Here is a 20,697-nt window from a genome sequence, read left to right on the forward strand (position 1 = left end):
CAGTGGCGTATAATTCAGGACAGCTGATTCGCTCATTTTGTTGTCATTCAAAAAGGCATGCAGCCTCAGACAGCTCATTCAATTATCATGCGGTAGCCCGGTTCCCACTTCTCATTCACTTCTAGAGACTCTTGGCATCTGTGGGCGGGACAAAGCTGAGCATTCATCCAATGATTGTCTAGCTGGGCTGCAGTGGAACAAACCACTTTATGCTTCTAATGAATCAGAAGACAGTCTCGTTAGCTGTCGCAAAAGTACCGTAGCTGATTCTGAACAAAAGTTGAAAACATTGGAGGGCATTTCTAGTGAATGAAATGTAAACACAAACATACTGTACATATTTGACCACTTTTTAAAATATATTTTAGGGGAAGCTCTCGTTTTACAAAAATCGCGACTGATCTTCAAGGTAAACAGCCTCTGGCATGTTAGACCCAGGCAATATTTGCGCATTGCACATGTTGTACATCGTTGTCCGCGAGCGTATCTCAGATGTATCCAAGTACATCAATATCGCAGACGTGCTGCCTGCCTCCGCTCCAGGTTTCCACTTCCGGGAACAAGTCACATGTCGGAATACAAGCAATAACTCAAATTTGTTTTCACGTTAAAAAATAAACATTTTTAAGGTGTGGCAGAGACTTGTCAGCAAATGCTATCTTGCTTCAGAGCAACTTTATGGATTATTATAATTCTTTAAAATGTTCACTTATTTGAGTGGATTAATATTGGCCTGTGGATTATTGGATCAATGATGAGTTGTGAGTAAAGCTCAAACTGACACTAACTCTCATTAGCGTGCGTGACTTTCAGGGACTTTTGAGGAGGAAATATTGTTGTGTTACAAACTTTTGTGTCGTGTTGCTTGCTTGTTTGGGATTGTTCCAAGTTAATTATCAGATCCCACCAATGTCTTGTTTATGCGTAGCAACGGCACCTGAAGTGAATGTGACAGCGTGTCATATTTATGATGGTCAACTGGATTAAAAACAATACTGATTGCAGTATTATTTGTCTAAAATCTTAACACTCCTCTTAGACCGATCCAATTAGGTACGGTTACCAAAAAATACAGATACTCTATATAAATCCCTATAAATGGCTGTCCGTTACAGTTTCCACAAAGTAAGGTTACATTGTTTTAGTCAGTACAAATCAAACTGTGCATGAGGGCATCTGTAATTTCTTTATGCAGGACCGCTTGTCATAAACCAATGCTTCTCAACTATTTTTTACCATGATTCCCCTAGGGGAAAGACATTTTCTCATGACCCCACTGAATTTAATTACTATTGAAAGCTTGATTGATTAGGGGTGTAACGGTTCGTTTGTACTTCGATTGGATTCAAATGTTATGGTTGCCGATAGGATTCAGGGACGATATTATTTTTTTACATTTACTATATTCTTGTTATTTCCTAGAAAGGAATTAGGTATAAATGAGTTATGGAAACGTGATTGGGAAGAATGGCCGCCCGGATTTGAACCCGAGTGGTGTTTTGTTATTGCATTTTTGTGCTAGTCACAGATTGTCCATAACAAACACCATGTTGAAGCAAAAGGGTGTCCATATGTGCACTTGGCACCAGGACACCCTAGCCCGCAGTTCCATGATCGACTTTGTAGTTGTGTCATCGGATTTGCGGTCTCATGTTTTGGACACACGGGTGAAGAGAGGGGCGGAGCTTTCTACCGATCACCACCTGGTGGTGAGTTGGGTGCGATGGTGGGGGAGGATGCCGGACAGACCTGGCAGGCCCAAACGCATTGTGAGGGTCTGCTGGGAACGTCTAGCAGAGTCTCCTGCCAGAGAGAGTTTCAATTCCCGCCTCCGGAAGAACTTTGAACATGTCACGAGGGAGGCACTGGACATTGAGTCCGAGTGGACAATGTTCTGTACCTCTATTGTCGAGGCGACCGATTGGAGCTGTGGCCACAAGGTGGTTGGTGCCTGTCGTGGCGGTAATCCTAGAACCCGCTGGTATACACCAGCGGTGAGGGATGTCGTCAAGCTGAAGAAAGAGTCCTATCGGGTTCTTTTGGCTCATAGGACTCTGGAGGCAGCAGACAGGCCAAGCGGTGTGCGGCTTCAGCGGTCGCGGAGGCAAAAGGGTGTGTTCCAACTATCGTGGGATCACACTTCTCAGCCTTCCCGGTAAGGTCTATTCAGGTGTACTGGAGAGGAGGCTACTCCGGATAGTCGAACCTCGGATTCAGGAGGAACAGTGTGGTTTTCGTCCTGGTCGTGGAACTGTGGACCAGCTCTACACTTTCGGCAGGGTCCTTGAGGGTGCATGGGAGTTTGCCCAACCAGTCTACATGTGCTTTGTGGACTTGGAGAAGGCATTCGACCGTTTACCCCGGGAAGTCCTGTGGGGAGTGCTCTGAGAGTATGGGGTAACGGACTGTCTGATTGTGGCGGTCCGCTCCCTGTATGATCAGTGTCAGAGCTTGGTCCGCATTGCCGGCAGTAAATCGGACCCGTTTCCAGTGAGGGTTGGACTCCGCCAAGGCTGCCCTTTGTCACCGATTCTGTTCATAACTTTTATGGACAGAATTTCTAGGCGCAGTCAGGGCGTTGAGAGTATCTGGTTTGGTGGCTGCAGGATTAGGTCTCTGCTTTTTGCAGATGATGTGGTCCTGATGGCTTCATCTGGCCAAGATCTTCAACTCTCACTGGATCGGTTCGCAGCCGAGTGTGAAGCGACTGGGATGGGAATCAGCACCTCTAAGTCCGAGTCCATGGTTCTCGCCCGGAAAAGGGTGGAGTGCCATCTCCGGGTTAGGGAGGAGACCCTGTCCCAAGTGGAGGAGTTCAAGTACCTCGGAGTCTTGTTCACGAGTGAGGGAAGAGTGGATCGTGAGATCGACAGGCGGATTGGTGCGGCATCTTCTGTAATGCGGACGCTGTATCGATCCGTTGTGGTGAAGAAGGAGCTGAGCCGGAAGGTAAACCTCTCAATTTACCGGTCGATCTACGTTCCCATCCTCACCTATGGTCATGAGCTTTGGGTTATGACCGAAAGGACAAGATCACAGGTACAAGCGGCCGAAATGAGCTTCCTCCGCCAGGCGGGGCTCTCCCTTAGAGATAGGGTGAGAAGCTCTGTCATCCGGGAGGAGCTCAAAGTAAAGCCGCTGCTCCTCCACATCGAGAGGAGCCAGATGAGGTGGTTGGGGCATCTGGTCAGGATGCCACCCGAACGCTTCCGGAGGGAGGTGTTTAGGGCACGTCCGACCGGTAGGAGGCCACGGGGAAGACCCAGGACACGTTGGGAAGACTATCTCTCCCGACTGGCCTGGGAACGCCTCGGGATCCCCCGGGAGGAGCTGGACGAAGTGGCTGGGGAGAGGGAAGTCTGGGCTTCCCTGTTTAGGCTGGTGCCCCCACGACCCGACCTCGGATAAGCGGAAGAAGATGGATGAGTTATGAAAACAACAATTAATGGCCATTGCATTCACATCTTATTTTAATAAAGTGCAACCAACACTTTAGGTTGAATTAACAAGAGGAAATACATTCTGCTCTAATTTTCAATAATCAAGAAATGTTCAATAAAAGTACAGTAACCAACAATTTTTCTTCAACATAAAAAAATGCAATATACAATGCAAAACTGACAAAAATAAAGTGCAACCAACATCTTTTCAGGTTGAATGAACAATAGGTTTACCTGTTGCTTCTACTGTTGTTTTTCACATAGAAATAATAAAAATGCTAAATGTATTAAATATTAAAAATTAAGCACAACCAAATCTCTTTAGGTTAAATGAGCAGTGGTTCAACCTGCTCCTACTCTCATTTTAATAAACCGCTACGATAGCTGAGCAAAGTCACAGCAAATGCAAACGCCTCAACACAGTAACATAACACAATAACACTAAACAACTATAAGCCGGACGGAAGTGACAGCAACTCATCGAGTTCTTGAGACAGAAAGTTGAAAACCCTTAAATAAATTATGTTGGAAAAGTAAGTGAAGTGTGACCACTTTTTCAGTCATAAATAACCCTTTTTACTTTTTCAACAATACTAATATACTATGTTAAGAAAGTTTGTCCATCGCCGTAACTTGCTCTGCTGTCACTGCTGTTGTGTCCGTCCCGTCCTTTGTGGCTTAAATTTTTGTTGCGGCTTTATATTGTCTTATGTGACGTTTGTGTTTGTTGCGGCTTTAGTAATTGTGTTTTTGCTGTAAGTTATTATGTTGAAATTTGTTATTGTCTTGCCGCGTTTGTATTTGTTGTGACTAGAGCTGAGCGATTTGAACCGAAACTGATACACCGGTATTTTCAGGCCGAATGGCGATATACGGGTATCTTAAACCAAACGTGTAAAGTGGTTAAGGTTGCCTAAATCTTTTATGGCTAGATAATCAGTGTTGGGAGTACTCAGGTTTATTTTTGTTGTAAGTAGTAACGTAACATGTTGTTTATTCTTATAAAGTAATTAGTTAGCCGGTACTATATCAAAGCAGTTTTCGTGAATTTTGTTCATTAACGCTAGGTTCCAAGCCTTACGCTTGTGCGTGGGGATAAATGGAGATTCTACTCGCTCATTGCAATAAAGGCCGCGGGCCGTTCAGTTTGAAACTACTCTGATGCCACCCAGCTGCTGCAATTTTAGTCCCCACGGGCTATGGGGAGAATCACTTTCAAGCCGACGAGTAGCTAAACATTTGACACACGAAGCGAGCAGCAGACAGTAGCTATTGCCAGCTGCTGTGCTAAGTCGCTAACAGAAGTGAACAAAATAAACAGATGTGATTAGTGATAACGTCGTTCCAAGGAGATATAGGTTCTCAAGCAAATTGGTGTATGTGTAAATAAAGCTGTAGTCACTCACCAATAGCCAAATGCATTCGGTGACCAAAGCATTGCATCACTCGAGAGTCGAGAAGTCGGCACCTTAGCCGCCATTTTCTTTTAAAAAGTTTGTTGTGTTGTGTGTCAGAGAAAGCTATGTAAACACGCAAGGGGTGGGGTTGAGCCAAAGAGAATGCCCTGTGCTGCGCCCGTCAGGCGCAGAGAAGCGCAAAAGGCCGTAATAAAGGCACTTTATATGATACTTGCATGGCGGTATTGTCTCAAATATATATCTTTCAAAATATTATAGTTGTGACCTTTCTCAGCCACCATAGCTATCCACCATTCTTGTTTTTCCGACTGATGGCGATGACATCGCAGACGGGCCAACAGATTTGAATAACGTTTTACATCCTTATCCAAAAAAGTGTTAAACTTCATATAAAGTGTGCTGTTCTTAAATCCAATGTTTTCCTTTATCTAGTATTGATAAAATCGATATATTTATTTTTTAAATGATCTTGGATCGATACCTATCATCGGAAAGACAAACTTGCCGAGCACAGATCGATTTAGTTGAATCTAAGGAATATAAATCCATATATCAATTATTTGTTACACCTTTATTGATGATTTTTATTTTGTATGTATATCTGTGAGTTACATTCTTTATGCATACCGCTGACAACTCCTTATTCTTTTCATTCTTGTCACAAACTTCTCCATCTTTTCACCTGTGTTAGCTCTGTACGCGTGTTCCTGTGCTCTTACTACTTCTACTGGGTAGAACGTTTGTTGATTAGATTAAGCACTGCTGTCACCTAATATCAGGTTTGTGTGTCGTTCTATCATGAATACTCGAGTATAGACACAAATAACGAAAACCTTCCCTGCTGCTCGCGAACCCCCCAAACACTGTCATAGAATGTGCCTTTGGACAATGACTGTTGGCTCGTTTGGTGTGTTTTTATTTTTAATTCCTTAATGGTTTTGAGGTAAAGTTTGGACTTCGTTACTTTTTAACACTGTCTCTGTACTGTTCATCATGTCGTGTCTTAAAGTGATAGAAAAGATAAAAGAGGCCTGCTAAATTATTAAAATTGTAATCACAATCAAGATTTTGGTAGCCACGTTTAAATTAGGATGATCATCTGCGACCATCTGGCATTTTGGCTTTTTACATACAAAACAAAAAGCCAAATAAAGCAGTTCCTCTTCCCTTTTTGTGGCACCAATTCCTTTGTAGGCTTTGTTGGTTTACCTTTTATTGTGCTTTTCGTCCCTGCTAAGCTGTTTATTAGGCTACGGTAACACTTTGTGGTAGAATTTGAAGTCACTTGAAAGAACTATATAGCGAATTTGATGTCACTTGGAAGAACTTTATAGCGCTATACATCCATGTGTGCATTGGCAGGAGTATGGTTATATTAGCACCGTCAATTTTTTTCAATTGACATTAAATTCTACTGCAAAGCCACAGCGTTGCTGCAATTACATTAGCCCAGACGTTAGAATTACGATATAATCACAGGGTTTCCCCTAGATTGCCAAGACACCTGTGGCGGTGCAGGCGTCTTTAGGAGCGTGGTCAATATGATGTCATCACATTATTTGTTATGATGCAAGAAATCTGTTATTAACATCTATTGTTTTGCTCTATTTTTCAATAGTACTGCTTATTGTACAATATACTTTGATACTTTGTTTGTTGCGTTTTTGAAAGAGCGATTTATCCAATTATTTTAGTCACTCTTTATGAAAAGCGACAGGCAACAAATTTAAAATCTATTTCTGGTGTTATTGGAGGCTGTACTCGTGTTTTGAGACTCTTTACTTTTGTCGCTCCATGTCCGCGACAAAAAGCGAGCTGCAGAGAGCCTGATGTCACACCTGCTTTGCGCTGCTGGGAGCCTTCCTCTCCTTATAGCCGCCATTGTCATCTTAAATTTCGAAGACTGCTGTCCGCGGCTATATATCGGATACATTAAAGGGGAACATTATCACAATTTCAGAAGGGTTAAAACCATTAAAAATCAGTTCCCAGTGGCTTTTTTTATTTTTCGAAGTTTTTTTCAAAATTTTACGCATCACGCAATATCCCAAAAAAAAGCTTCAAAGTGCCTGATTTTAACCATCGTTATATACACCCGTCCATTTTCCTGTGACGTCACACAGTGATGCCAATACAAACAAACATGGCGGATAGAACAGCAAGGTATAGCGACATTAGCTCGGATTCAGACTCGGATTTCAGCGGCTTAAGCAATTCAACAGATTACGCATGTATTGAAACGGATGGTTGTAGTGTGGAGGCAGGTAGCGAAAACGAAATTGAAGAAGAAACTGAAGCTATTGAGCCATATCGGTTTGAACCGTATGCAAACGAAACCGACGAAAGCGACACGGGAGAAAGCGAGGACGAATTCGGCGATCGCCTTCTAACCAATGATTGGTATGTGTTTGTTTGGCATTAAAGGAAACTAACAACTATGAACTAGGTTTACAGCATATGAAATACATTTGGCAACAACATGCACTTTGAGAGTGCAGACAGCCCAGTTTTCATCAATTAATATATTCTGTAGACATACCCTCATCCGCTCTCTTTTCCTGAAAGCAGATCTGTCCAGTCCAGTTGGAAATGCATCTGCTTTGAGTGTCGCAGGATATCCACGCATTCTTGCCATCTCTGTCGTAGCATAGCTTTCGTCGGTAAAGTGTGCGGAACAAACGTCCAATTTCTTGCCACTTTCGCATCTTTGGGCCACTGGTGCAACTTGAATCCGTCCCTGTTTGTGTTGTTACACCCTCCGACAACACACCGACGAGGCAGGATGTCTCCAAGGTACGGAAAACAGTCGAAAAAACGGAAAATAACAGAGCTGATTTGACTCGGTGTTTGTAATGTGTTTGAGAAGATGGCAGATTGCTTCCCGATGTGACGTCACAAGTCATCGCTCCGAGAGCGAATAATAGAAAGGTGTTTAATTCGCCAAAATTCACCCATTTAGAGTTCGGAAATCGGTTAAAAAAAAAAGGTCTTTTTTCTGCAACATCAAGGTATATATTGACGCTTACATAGGTCTGGTGATAATGTTCCCCTTTAAAGCAGTGTTTCTTGACCATAGAGGGCCGCCAAAAAATATCTGTTTCTCAGCTGTTCTCTGCATGGTCGGCAGCATTACTCAGTTCTAATACACTTTTCCACCACTTGGGGCAGTAATGTCAATCTCAAACAAACCGAAGAAGTCTGAGGTTAAAGTCATAGACAATTTTCTTTAGCGCAAAAATTACGACTAAAGTGGTGAGGATGTATTTTCATTTATACTTACATTTTATTCACAGTATATACAAGAAACATATTTATTATTAGTTATCGATTTAGTTGGAATGTATTTTGTTTTCTGCGATGAGGTGGCGACTTGTCCAGGGTGTACCCCGCCTTCCGCCCGATTGTAGCTGAGATGGGCTCCAGCGCCCCCCGCGACCCCAAAGGGAATAAGCGGTAGAAAATGGATGGATGGATGGATGGGATGTATTTTGTTTTAGCACTGTGTAATTGTATATAAATTATTTGTAATCAGTTTTTATGAGTCCCTTCTTTTGCGGCATATTTGATGTATTATTGATATATTTCAGCCTGACCTAAGCCTTAATAATAGTCTTTGTGATAAACACATGGTTTTATATAATTTGACAAGGTTTATTCTGCTAAGCTAAGTAGCTTAGTTTAACAGAATACAATACCTATTACTTTATATTGTTTTTACGTAATAAAAACACTATTTTTTAAGGTGTGGCAGTGCACCTGAACATATTACCTGCCACACTAAATACATTACGGTAGGGCTGGGCAGTGTGACCCAAATTTCATATCACAGTAGGGCTGGGCGATATATCGATATACTCGATATATCGCGGGTTTGCCTCTGTGGGATATAGAAAATTATTATATCGTGATATTGGAGTGTACGTTGTCACGCAGTTGCTTTTAGCTGCGGGCATTACACTACAGGCGTTTCTCACTCTTTCTAGTCTCTCCTTCTCACGGGCGTAAAACAAGCCCACCTTCTTACATACGTCACATACTGTCGCGCGTGTAGCGTCATACGCCCTCGCCCAGCAGAGAGGTAGCAGCATGGCTAACGTTAGCCGAGGCAGGTGGTACAAGCGGAGCGGTGCGAGTGACAATACAAGAGAAGGTGCGAAACTGATCACAAATGGAGAAAAAAAACAGCACGGGGTCCATCATCTGGTGGTAGTTTGGCTTCAAGCGGGAAGATATTCAGCAGACAACAGTAATGTGCAAAGTATGCAGCAGAAGCGTTGCTACAAAAGGTAGCAGCCAACGTTCCCTCTATGGTGCACGCCTGCGCAATTGCGCACTGCTCAAGCGTCCTCTGCGCACAGCAAATATATGCCGCGCACCAAATCAAATCCCATCTGAATTCTAAACAAAATAAACACATTTATTCTGTATAATTTTGCAATGCAACTCTATGAGTGACAGTGACAACAAGCTGCCCTAACAGTGTTCGTCAACACCGTTCAATTATTGTAACGTCTATCGAGATGCTTCGAGGACAGGAATTATATCGATCACTTTATTGAGCAAAACTGTTTATATTCGGCCATAACCACATCAAAAACATGAGTAAAAAACTTCTATCTCGAAAAACTAGTCATTTTCTGCCGTACAAACCAGGCCAAAACCAACTTGTCATCTGTCACCAACACGCATACCACTAAGCCACTGGTGCGTTTATGCCCACACAAAAAGTCGGACAACTCAAACACCACACAAAGTTACACTATGACTCCTCAGTCATACGTGTGCTTATTCTACTGTCATTTATTATTAATGTTAATTTATTGATATTAATCATGGAATGCTGTTACTAGAGAAAGTTACAGGAATGCACACTTCATCCTATGCTTACATTTCATTGTGCAACATGAGGATGTTTAAGGGGAACTAAATGTGATCTCTGGAAGGGGTGCAAATGATTTCCAAAGCAGGACACCCACCCAGACATATTGCACAATACTAATCCATAGCTTATGAAAAACAAGATTTCTTTTATTTTCATTACAAGTGGGCCAATTCACTAATATTACAAAATAATCTCATGAAAATGACTCCTCTCATTTGAGTGTTATTATAAAAGATTGGTTTGAGACAGGTGTGCTGCTGGTATTGCCATGTGTAATGTTGCTCACATGTGCTCCACTGAATGCTCAGGGAGTTTTTGTGTTTGCTCAGACACATGAACAATTAGAGGGAACATTGGTAGTAGCACTACTAATTTGTTCTTTCATTTAAAAAGTCACCCGCGAGAGAATGAAGAGTGCTTGAAACTCTGCACGTTAACATCTCCGGCCGGTGCCACACCCGAAAAAATGCTGAAACAACCTGCACTGACAAATGAGCCTGACGTCTTCCATTTACAGATCAACACCATATGAAAAACATAGTCACAAACACAAGGAGATAACGTATTACATAGCGAAGGACATGGGCCCCATAAACATCATCTATACAACATTTTGACCAGAGAACCATCATTACATGTTATGTAGACCACAAGGAAGTGTTTTCAATTTAGAAAAATAATAATAATATGACTCCTTTAATGCGCCCTATTATATGCATCAAGTGTTCATTCAAGGCTAAGGCAAAATATTGAGATATATATCGTATATCGCGATATGGCCTAAAAATCTAGAGATATTAATAAAAGTCAATATTGCCCAGCCCTATATCACAGTACTAAGGGCGTAACGGTACGTGTATTTGTATTGAACCGTTTCGGTACGGGGGTTTCGGTTCGGTTCGAAGGTGTACCGAACGAGTACTCATGCTAGCAGCGACCGGACTAAGACAACATGTAAAAGCCAGAGCTGGAAGACCCTCCTGCCTCGTTAAGATCTCCCGTTTGGGAACACTTTGGCTGCGCGATACAACAATGGAGGACAGAGGTTTGCGGACATTGTTCAGCAGCTGCTTCTGACAACAGTCAAACATGTGTTGCACCTTTCCTGCTTCCGGCTCCCAGACCGTAGTAGAGGAGCGCACGGGAGACACTCCTCCAGGGCCGATGTATTTTCGGGGGAAACACCCTTCACTCTACTCTGTAGTGGGTCTCCACAGCTCCAGACTCCAGGGTAAATGACGAGACATGATTGTCTTTCCCCATTAAGAAACAACATACCCGAATCTAAACTTGTCCAAACACATTGCTGTCTGGGCAACTATGATATTCAATTGTGTACATTGAACCTAAAAGCTGTGCTCTCTTAGCGTAAGTGATGGAGGATTACAAGAGTAGGATGACACAACACCCACCAGAAAAATAATAATAATAGATTTTTTTTGTTACACACGTTAAATCTTAAAGTGCTACAGTACAAATCAATATTTAAAACAATGAAAGCTGAGCCATTACAAATGATAAAACACTTAGACCAGGGGTCCCCAAAATCCGGCCCGCGAAAAGTCCCAAGTTAAAAAAAAGATATATTTGTATTATATTTTTAAATCTGTCCTTTCTAATACATTTTCTACCACTTGTTACTCTATGGGTCTCGTAGCCACTCAGGCAAAGCATATTGTCTAAAAATGCATTTACTCATCGATATCGTGACTTAGGCAGCACAGTGGAAGAGGGGTTCGTGCATCTGTCTCACAATACGAAGGTCCTGAGTAGTCGTGAGTTCAATCCCGGCCTCGGGATCTTTCTGTGTGGAGTTTGCATGTTCTCCCCGTGACTGCGTGGGTTCCCTCAGAATACTTTGGCTTCCTCCCACCGCCAAAAACATGCACCTGGGGATAGGTTGATTGGCAACACTAAAAATTGTATGTGAATGTGAGTGTGAATGTTGTCTGTCTATCTGTGTTGGCCCTGCGATGAGGTGGCAACTTGTCCAGGGTGTACCCCGCCTTCCGCCCGATTGTAGCTGAGATAGGCTCCAGCGCCCCCCGCGACCCCGAAGGGAATAAGCGGTAGAAAATGGATGGATGGAATAACGTGTTTATAAAGTCTTTAGTTTGTTGACTGGGATGTTCACTCGTCCTTTATTTAACTGCAAACTGTATCATCCATCCATCCATCCATCCATTTTCTACCGCTTATTCCCTTTGGGGTCGCGGGGGTCGCTGGAGCCTATCTCAGCTACAATCGGGCGGAAGGCGGCGTACACAGTGTTCAAATAACATCAGTACTAGCTAAAATGTATTGTCATCTCATCAAATTGAAGCAGGCTGTGAAGATTGTGTATTTGATGTGAGAGGTGTCACTCCTCTGTATTTTTGTTGGCCAAACTGTTGTACTGAACCAAGAGAAGAACAAAACTTGTTTATTAGACTTCATCTTCATTAGCCAAACTACTTTGTGTTTTATTTTAATATCAAAAAGTAAACAGAAGGGTTGGGTAGTGTAGTTGTTATATTCCCTAGCACAGGGGTCGGCAACCCGCGGCTCCGGAGCCGCATGCGGCTCTTTGATCACTCTGATGCGGCTCAGCTGCATACTTGCCCGCTACCACCAAACCCCCCCCCCCCCTTCCGGGCTACATTATACACAACGGGCTATTATATACAAACCCCCAACCCCGCCCACCTCAACTGACGCACAGAGGGGGGGGTTTGTATATAATAGCCCGTTGTGTATAATGTAGCCCGGAAGAGTTAGGGATGCATGGGATTCTGGGTATTTGTTCTGTTGTGTTTATGTTGTGTTACGGTGCGGATGTTCTCCCGAAATGTGTTTGTCATTCTTGTTTGGTGTGGGTTCACAGTGTGGCGTATATTAGTAAGAGTGTTAAAGTTGTTTAAACGGGCACCCTCAGTGTGACCTGTATGGCTGTTGAACAAGTATGCCTTGCAGTCACTTATGTGTGTCTGCAGAAGCCGCATACATGTGACTGGGCTGGCAAGCTGTATGTACAGGTTGTAGAGGGCGCTAAAGGCAGTGCCATCATAGCACGCCCTTATTATTGTCGTTTGGGTAAAATTCAGCAGACATTCGAGAGAATAGTTGCTCTGATATTCTGGAGTCTCCCGGAAAAATTGGGAGGGTTGGCAAGTGTGATGCTGTTAAGCGGCATTCATATAAAACTTGCGGGCCGCACTAACATTAAATTTTCATATAATAAGGTGCGGGCCACATGTCTGAGACCCCTGGTTTATACATAGCACAAAGCAAAAAAAAACTTTGTACGCAGTGTTATTTCATTTTAAATTTCAGAAGAGTTTTGTGGCTCCCATTGTTTTCTTTATTTTGTGAAACGGGTCAAAATGGCTCTTTGAGTGGTAAAGGTTGCCGACCCCTGCCCTAGCTCATCACATCTTTCCCCCTATAAAGAAATAATGTTAACTCAATAAAGTGTATTTCTTTTTTTAGCTTTAAATTTTCATTTTTTAGCATTGTAACCACATTTGCAAACAACTTTTCTCTTCATAGAATTTTCTTTCAATAAAGAAATAAAGTGCAAAAATGTCAAAGCATTATAACAAACCCTTTTTTTTTTTTTTTTCTTTTTTTTTTAAACAACTCGAAAAAACCAAGAGTTCTTAACAAGTCTCAATCAGCCTCTTAGGTGGCTGAACATGTCTCTTAGGTCTAGACCAGGGGTCACCAACCTTTTTGAAACCAAGAGCTACTTCTTGGGTACTGATTAATGTGAAGGGATACCAGTTTGATACACACTTAAATAAATTGCCAGAAATAGCCAATTTGCTCAATTTACCTTTAACTCTGTTATTATTAATAATTAATGATATTTATCTTTGTGGAAACACTGATCATCTTAATGATTTCTCACAATAAATATATATAGAAACAGATAAATATCAATATGCAACACTTTATTTTTATATTTTCTCTAAGTGCACATTTTTCAAATTGAACATTTTCAAATGATCACTTCTAAGACAGTCTTGTGAAATCACAATATCCCATTTTAACTAGCTAGCCACCAACATTTTTTAACAAATCATGAATTACTTTGCACCATGTTTGTACAAATAATAACTCATGTAAAATACAAAAGTCATCTCTCAAATTTTTAAATAAATCATGTCACACTTTGAACTGGACACCAAATCTGTTATCTGTTTCTTTGTCAGTTAGTGGGAAGCCTGGCATTGCATGCTGTTAACTAGTGTGTTGTACTCTGGTGTGTAACTTAACACTGCAACTCTGAGTGAGTATTGCAGATGTGCATCAGTGAGGCGTGTTCTGTGTTTGTTCTTGATGAAGTTCATGTCAGAAAAGGCTGATTCACAAAGATAAGTTGAACCAAACAGGCTTGCAACCTTCATAGCTGCATTGGTGCAGCCTGGTGGGCTTTGAGGTGGAGGTCATTTTGCAGTGTTACCATTTCAATCTCCACCTGTTCAGCATCCAGGCTGAATGTTGAACTTAACTGCTCAGCAATGCATATGTCCACGTTCATGAAAGGATTAGAAATGAACGACACACATGGCTCAAGCTGATCCAGGTCACAAAACCTGTTCTCAAACTCTTGCCCAACTCTGTTTATGACCTGAGAGTACTTTTCTGCAACTTTGTCAAAAGCTTCAAATGCAGAAGCATTGTCTTTCAGCACCATCTGCACAGAGGGAAAGTGCAGTACTTTTTTTCTCTGTAAATGCACAGAGAAAAGGTTCATCTTAGCTTTAAATGCATTTAAAGCACTTATCATATCGGCGACAGTTTTACCTTTGGCTTGCAGCTCACAGTTCAAACTGTTCAGTTTTCCAGTAATGTCCGTTAAAAATGCAAGACACTCAGTGTCCTCCAGCAGCACGGTGTCCTCACCTTTGGACTGCATGAACTCTTTGATTTCACCCAAAAGTGACAAAAAACGTTTCAAATTTTGTCCCCTGCTGAGCCATCGGATTTCTGTGTGTAGGTCACCATATTCAGCGGACAGCTCCTCCAAAAGTACCTTGAATGTTCTGTGCTGTTTAGCTCTGGAGCGTATGCTGTGTATGATCTTTATGACGGAAGTCATTATGTGCTCAAAGCAGATCACTTTTGCACATAAGGCCTGCTGGTGTATGATGCACTGGTACTGCAGAAAGTTTGGGAACTCTGGGTCAGCTTTACAGTGAGCAACGAATCCTGTGTATCGGCCGATCATAGCAGGAGCCCCATCCGTAGTCACTGATACCAGCTTTTCCAGCGGCACCTTTTATTTCCACCAAAAACTCCTTCACTGCGTTATAAATGTCAACTCCCCTCGTAGTTGTCTTCAGGGGCAGTAGTTTTGTCTCTCTTAGAATTAAAAATGTCGAGCAAAGCGAGACCAGCTTGCTAGTAAATAAATAACATTTAAAAAATAGAGGCAGCTCACTAAGTGCTGCTATTTGAGCTATTTTTAGAACAGGCCAGCGGGCGACTCATCTGGTCCTTACGGGCGACCTGGTGCCCGCGGGCACCGTGTTGGTGACCACTGGTCTAGACAGTCTCTCAACAGCAGGTGACACGGACACTGCTGTCAGTCCTTGGTCAGCAAGGTCAGGCTCCATGTCAGCAAGTTCTGCAGGTCCAGCTGAGTCCTGTTGAGCCTTTTCCTGAGTAATAGCTGTAGTTAGTATGTTCCAATAGCAGCAGAAGTGCACTTTTTGGAGAGCTGTATTATTTTCAGTTTTGTGCCCAAGGGACTGATATTATTTAACACTATATTATTATTTATACACCCATAGTGATCACAGAGACAGGTTGTTTTTGTGTTACTGTATATATTTGTTTTTCTGAAAAATCCCACTTAATATACTTTGGGTAACAACAGTCAATATTATTTTATTTTATTTTTTTAGGGGGGTAGCAGTCAATATGTATTTATTTATTAGATTTTATTTTGTTCTTATATAATAAAAGTGAGCTTTTGTTAAACCAAATATTGTGTGTTTTTTTCCATATACAACAACCTATCCGGACTCGATAAGAGAATCGATAAGGAATCGGTTCGATAAGAGGATTCGATAATAGGTTCGAACTCGATAATTTCTTATCAAACATCATCCTTACCTGCACATCACTAAATCCAACACATTGTCATACTTATCACAGCAATACATTACATAGTGAATGTGCAAACAAATTGCTAAATTTTACAGTGCTGTTTTTATATGTTACATGCATAATGTGTGCAGAGATTTGAAGTATATCACAGTTGTGATGCACAGTTGTGGCTCTGTTAAACTTGTTGCAGAATCTTTAGAGGTTAAGGACAACCAAACCTTTTGAGCGTAACACCGTTATGACAGTTGGTTCCACAATTATGCTAACCTATTTTTGCCTCATTTTCGGTGCCTTTAAGTTAAAAATATTACTATGATTTTATTTTTAAACGATAATGCTAACCGTAAAAGTTTTACTCCGGTTTTATCAAATTGTTATATTCCTGGCTAATTCCTATACACTGTATGCTGCAAACATAATTTCTCGTAATATTCTTTCAAAAACGATTTCCAAGATTAATATTCATTATCACGATTTTATTTTTTTGTCTTTGGGCCAGCTTTGATCAGCTTTGGTAATTTCTGAATACTTTTTGTCATCAGATAGTTTTTGGTTAGTATAAGTAGAGTTTGTAGTGGCTTTAAATAACATATTAAATTATATTTTAGCTGTAATGTTGCATGTACAACTATTTTGTCACTTGAAAGCATTCATTAATATTTGTATGTGTTTCTCTCCGAATGCCCCTTCTTAACTTACATTGACTTGTGATGTATCAATGTTAATATTCTCTGTTTTAAATTTAGCATAATCACTATAATGATGTTATTGTTGGCAAAATATGGACATAGTATTTAACTATAAATTACATGCGGTTCCCACTCATACTGTGTGCTGGATTACCATCTTTTCTCCAAATTATTTAAAATACTCGCATTTCAGCAGTTCATGTGCAGTTTTTCTTTCATGTGCAGTTTTTCTTTAAATGTAGCTTTGGATCTCTTGCAACCATTACTATTGTTACTACCTACCGTCAGTATTCTTTGCGCTCATGTGCATCTTGTACTTACAAATGGTGACACAAAAATCTGCTCCTGCAAGCTGGCCAGTTTGACTGCTGCACTTTCATGCCACCTTTTGGCTGCTTGTAGAACTTAAATTATGATGGACTATTTTTAGTCACTCACATCAATGGTTGTAGTTGAAATAAATGTTTCATGCATTCTCAATTTGTAATTTTGCATACACATTTTGAACTATACTTCCAACATTGTGGTAACATCTGAGGGACTGTCCAAGCATGACTGCGCTCAAAGAGAGCAAAGAGCTCATGGTTGGTGACTTTGTCGAGTAGCTTGTTATAGAAATCACAAGAAATAAGAAATTAACAAGTTGTTCCCACATACCTTAATTGCGACTGAAATTTTGAGTTCCAAGTTTAGTAATGCCCCTACTTTGTTTCACTAATCAGCGTTCCACATCACAGCCCATCCTTTAAATGTTTTTAAGTACCACATAGCAACTAGAGCCCAATTTAGTTCCTGGCGGAACTTGATTTACGCAGGTAGTTTTTGGTGTAAACCCAGGGCCTACTGTCACGTACCATGGCACATTGGAAAGTTCCTGCCGTGGAAAAGGGCTCCTACTGGCAAGCGCTGCTCAACTCCCATTCAGAGGGCAGGTGTGGACGCAGGTTAGAGCCTGGGCATGGTCAAAGCTGGACCCCGCACATTTCAGTAGCTTTATTGTAACGCTCAACCTGTACATCAAGCATGAATGGGAAATAATTCCACCTGAAAAGCTTCAAAAATTGGTCTCCTCAGTTCCCAAACGTTTAATGAGTGTTGTTAAAAGGAAAGGCCAAATAACACAGTGGTAAAAATGCCCCTGTGCCAACTTTTTTCAAAGTGTTGCTGCCATTAAATTCTAAGTTAATGATTATTTGCAAAAAAAAAAACGAAGTTTCTCAGTTCGAACATTAAATATTGTTGTCTTTGCAGTGTATTCAATTGAATATAAGTTGAAAAGGATTTGCAAATAATTGTGATCTGTTTTTTTTTTTTACGATTTGCACAACGTGCCAACTTCACTGGTTTTGGGTTTTGTATAACAAGAACACATCCGTTACATTATCTTACCATTAGTGGTTTAACAGAACATAATATATTCTTTAAATGTCTATATTTTTTACAATTACTAACTATATTGAATTTTAAAACACGCAATGGTTGGAAGAATTTGTTGAACGTTCAGGCTTGTCACGCACCATGTTACGTCAACTCATGCACGCAAGGCAGCGTGTGAGCACACATACAAAAGCAGTTCTAGAGAAGCAATGAACAATTTAGATTCATGTTTTTGTTGTGATAGAATATATATTTAATGATAGCTAACATTAGCTGTCCAATTATTAGCAAATCACAAAAAAAAGGTCATTATGTCCTAAAAGCCCTAAGAGGGTGAGATATAATGCTTAAAACCCTTTGGAAAAGTAACGTCTTCTAGGCATATTCGCGTAAAGGTTCTAAAGAGCCCCTTAATGTGGTCCATTAACTGTTGATAACATACATGGCGTTTTAAATGAGAATGGCCTTATGAATCTACTATTACAAACAAGGTGACTTAGAACGGCACACGCAAGTTAATAGGAACACAGTTAAATATAAGAAAATGAAGCTAAGCAACTGATGTATAGTTGTGTATTGTTTTTTTGCATTGAACTCCCAACCAGTATGTTTTTTGGGCCCTCAAAAATTGAAGTATTGTGTCACAAGATTTTGAATACTTTGGAATGCAGAAATTATCAAAGCAAAGGCCAGAATGTTCTGCTTTTGTTTGGTATGGTAAATGAATGGATCTGCCTCGTCAGCTTTTTTTTTTTTTTTTTTAATAACTTGTATTTTAAGTGTTGTATGCTGTTCTTAGATATTGCTGATAACATATTTCTCCTTTTTTCAGTTTTACAAGCATGTTGTCCAAAGTGTGGAGAAGTTCATACAAAAGGTGAGTTTGTTGACTTTATGTCATCAATTGATAGAAACCAACTCACATTAATGTGAAGAAAATGATGAGAGTATTTAACTAAATGCCTCATAGAGTAAATGAGATTTGACATACACTACTAACTTTAACATTATAGCGTAAGATCTTGCAATGTATCCCATAACCATAGTGTAAAAGAAACACCAATGGAAGCTTCTTGTTCTTGCCTTTACAGTGCAAGCCAGAATACAAAGTCCCTGGCCTGTATGTCATCGACTCAATTGTGAGACAGTCACGACACCAGTTTGGCACAGAAAAGGATGTTTTTGCTCCACGCTTCAGCAAGAATATCATCCCTACATTCCAGCACCTCTACCGTTGCCCTTCAGATGACAAGGTCTGACTGTTTTCATGTAGTTCCTCTTTGACTTGACTTGATTTCAAAGTACAACACAAGCTAATCTAAATTAATCAATATTTGCAGTAGTTGTAATTATTAACACTTTTGCTTATCTAAATGATCATGTATTTCTAGAGTAAGATAGTGCGCGTTTTAAACCTGTGGCAAAAGAATGCTGTCTTCAAGAGTGATATCATCCAGCCGTTGTTGGACATGGCCGCAGGGATTCCTCCTCCAAGCCTTACTCCCATCATGCCCAGCAGCGTTGCCCCCGTCAATAACACCACACCTGGTCAGTCAAGAGATTGTGTTGTGTGAAAGTCTCATATTGTGAGATATTTGTTCAACTCGGTCATAAAAGTGGTCCATGCTTATGTTGACTCTATTTGTTTCTCTTTTTGTATTGAGGCACTCCAGCTACTCCGGCAACCCCAGCCAACATAGTCCAGGGACTTCCAGACTGGGCTTCACAGATTACCAACACAGACACAGTGGCAGCTGTTGCGCAGATCTTACAAAGTCCTCAAGGGCAACAGGTAAAACAAAAAACTAAGCTGTCTCATCATTTTGTTGATGTTTTCTTTTAATAATGACAGCAGGACTGTTTAGGTATTATAGTATTTTGTGTTCAAGAGGAACTGCACTTTTTTTTTGGAATTTTGCCTATCGTTCACAATTCCATGACAACAGATGTATTTTTTTTATGCATTCTAACTAGTAAATAAGTCTGCTTACAGCGGAGCCAATGGACGGTCCTCTATTCCGCCCATGAAACTAAATAAAAAAACGTCCAAAAATCAGCAACAATACTCCATTTAAATTTTGTGACCTGAATATTAACCATGTGTTAGTGATATTGTTCTTATAAACGCTAACACAGTCAAACTATAACGGCGCTGTGATCACAAGCTTGTGTGCTAATGTTGACATGAGTGACTGATCAGCTGCTTCCTCGTTTCCTTTCTTGTCAAACTTTATTTTAGATCATAAATCATGCCTCTCACCTGGATAGTAGAAGCACAAGGACGTATTCTGACGTGTTGGTACACTTTGACAGCCAATTTAGACCCTGAATGGCGAGAATGACACGAAAAGACGCTTGGTTCCACCTTACTTTTCTTTGTGAGGATTATGAGTCATTTTTCATCTAAATGGGAATATATGAACATCCTAGCAGTCGGTATCCTAATGACAGCAGACCTTGTACAGTAATTTATGTTTTATTATGTTTGTTATCTCATAAAGTCTGCACTGAGTAATCAGTGATGTTGGGGAAAAAAAGCGAACATATGGATCCGTTTATGAAATAAATGTGCCGTGTATGCTTGAAAGGAGCAAAATACGTATATATTAAATGTTATTATAAATATACCTGTTACTACATTACATATATATTTACGTCATGTATATAAAACGTTAATGGAGGTGCTTAGATGTTTTTAAAGGCTTTATAGGAAGAATAAAGCGGCTCCCACAGGCTCCATTGTCAGCGGACTTTTGATTGCAGTTATTTTATTATTTAGAATGCATAAAAAAAAT

General features: G+C 40.7%; 1 protein-coding gene across 3 annotated transcripts in view; it reads left to right on the forward strand.

Annotated features, from left to right (window-relative positions):
- The window catches only part of LOC133611634 (SR-related and CTD-associated factor 8-like), a 70,929-nt gene that overhangs the window by 37,336 nt on the left and 12,896 nt on the right, over window positions 1-20,697 (forward strand). For all 3 annotated transcript variants that reach the window (XM_061968602.2, XM_061968603.2, XM_061968604.2), the window contains 4 exons: window positions 18,735-18,779; window positions 18,994-19,155; window positions 19,294-19,450; window positions 19,567-19,694. In XM_061968602.2, coding sequence (XP_061824586.2) covers window positions 18,735-18,779; window positions 18,994-19,155; window positions 19,294-19,450; window positions 19,567-19,694 — 492 coding nt within the window. The remainder of the gene's footprint in view (window positions 1-18,734; window positions 18,780-18,993; window positions 19,156-19,293; window positions 19,451-19,566; window positions 19,695-20,697) is intronic.

The sequence above is a fragment of the Nerophis lumbriciformis genome, linkage group LG08 (assembly GCF_033978685.3).
Source record: "Nerophis lumbriciformis linkage group LG08, RoL_Nlum_v2.1, whole genome shotgun sequence".
Lineage (NCBI taxonomy): Eukaryota > Metazoa > Chordata > Actinopteri > Syngnathiformes > Syngnathidae > Nerophis > Nerophis lumbriciformis.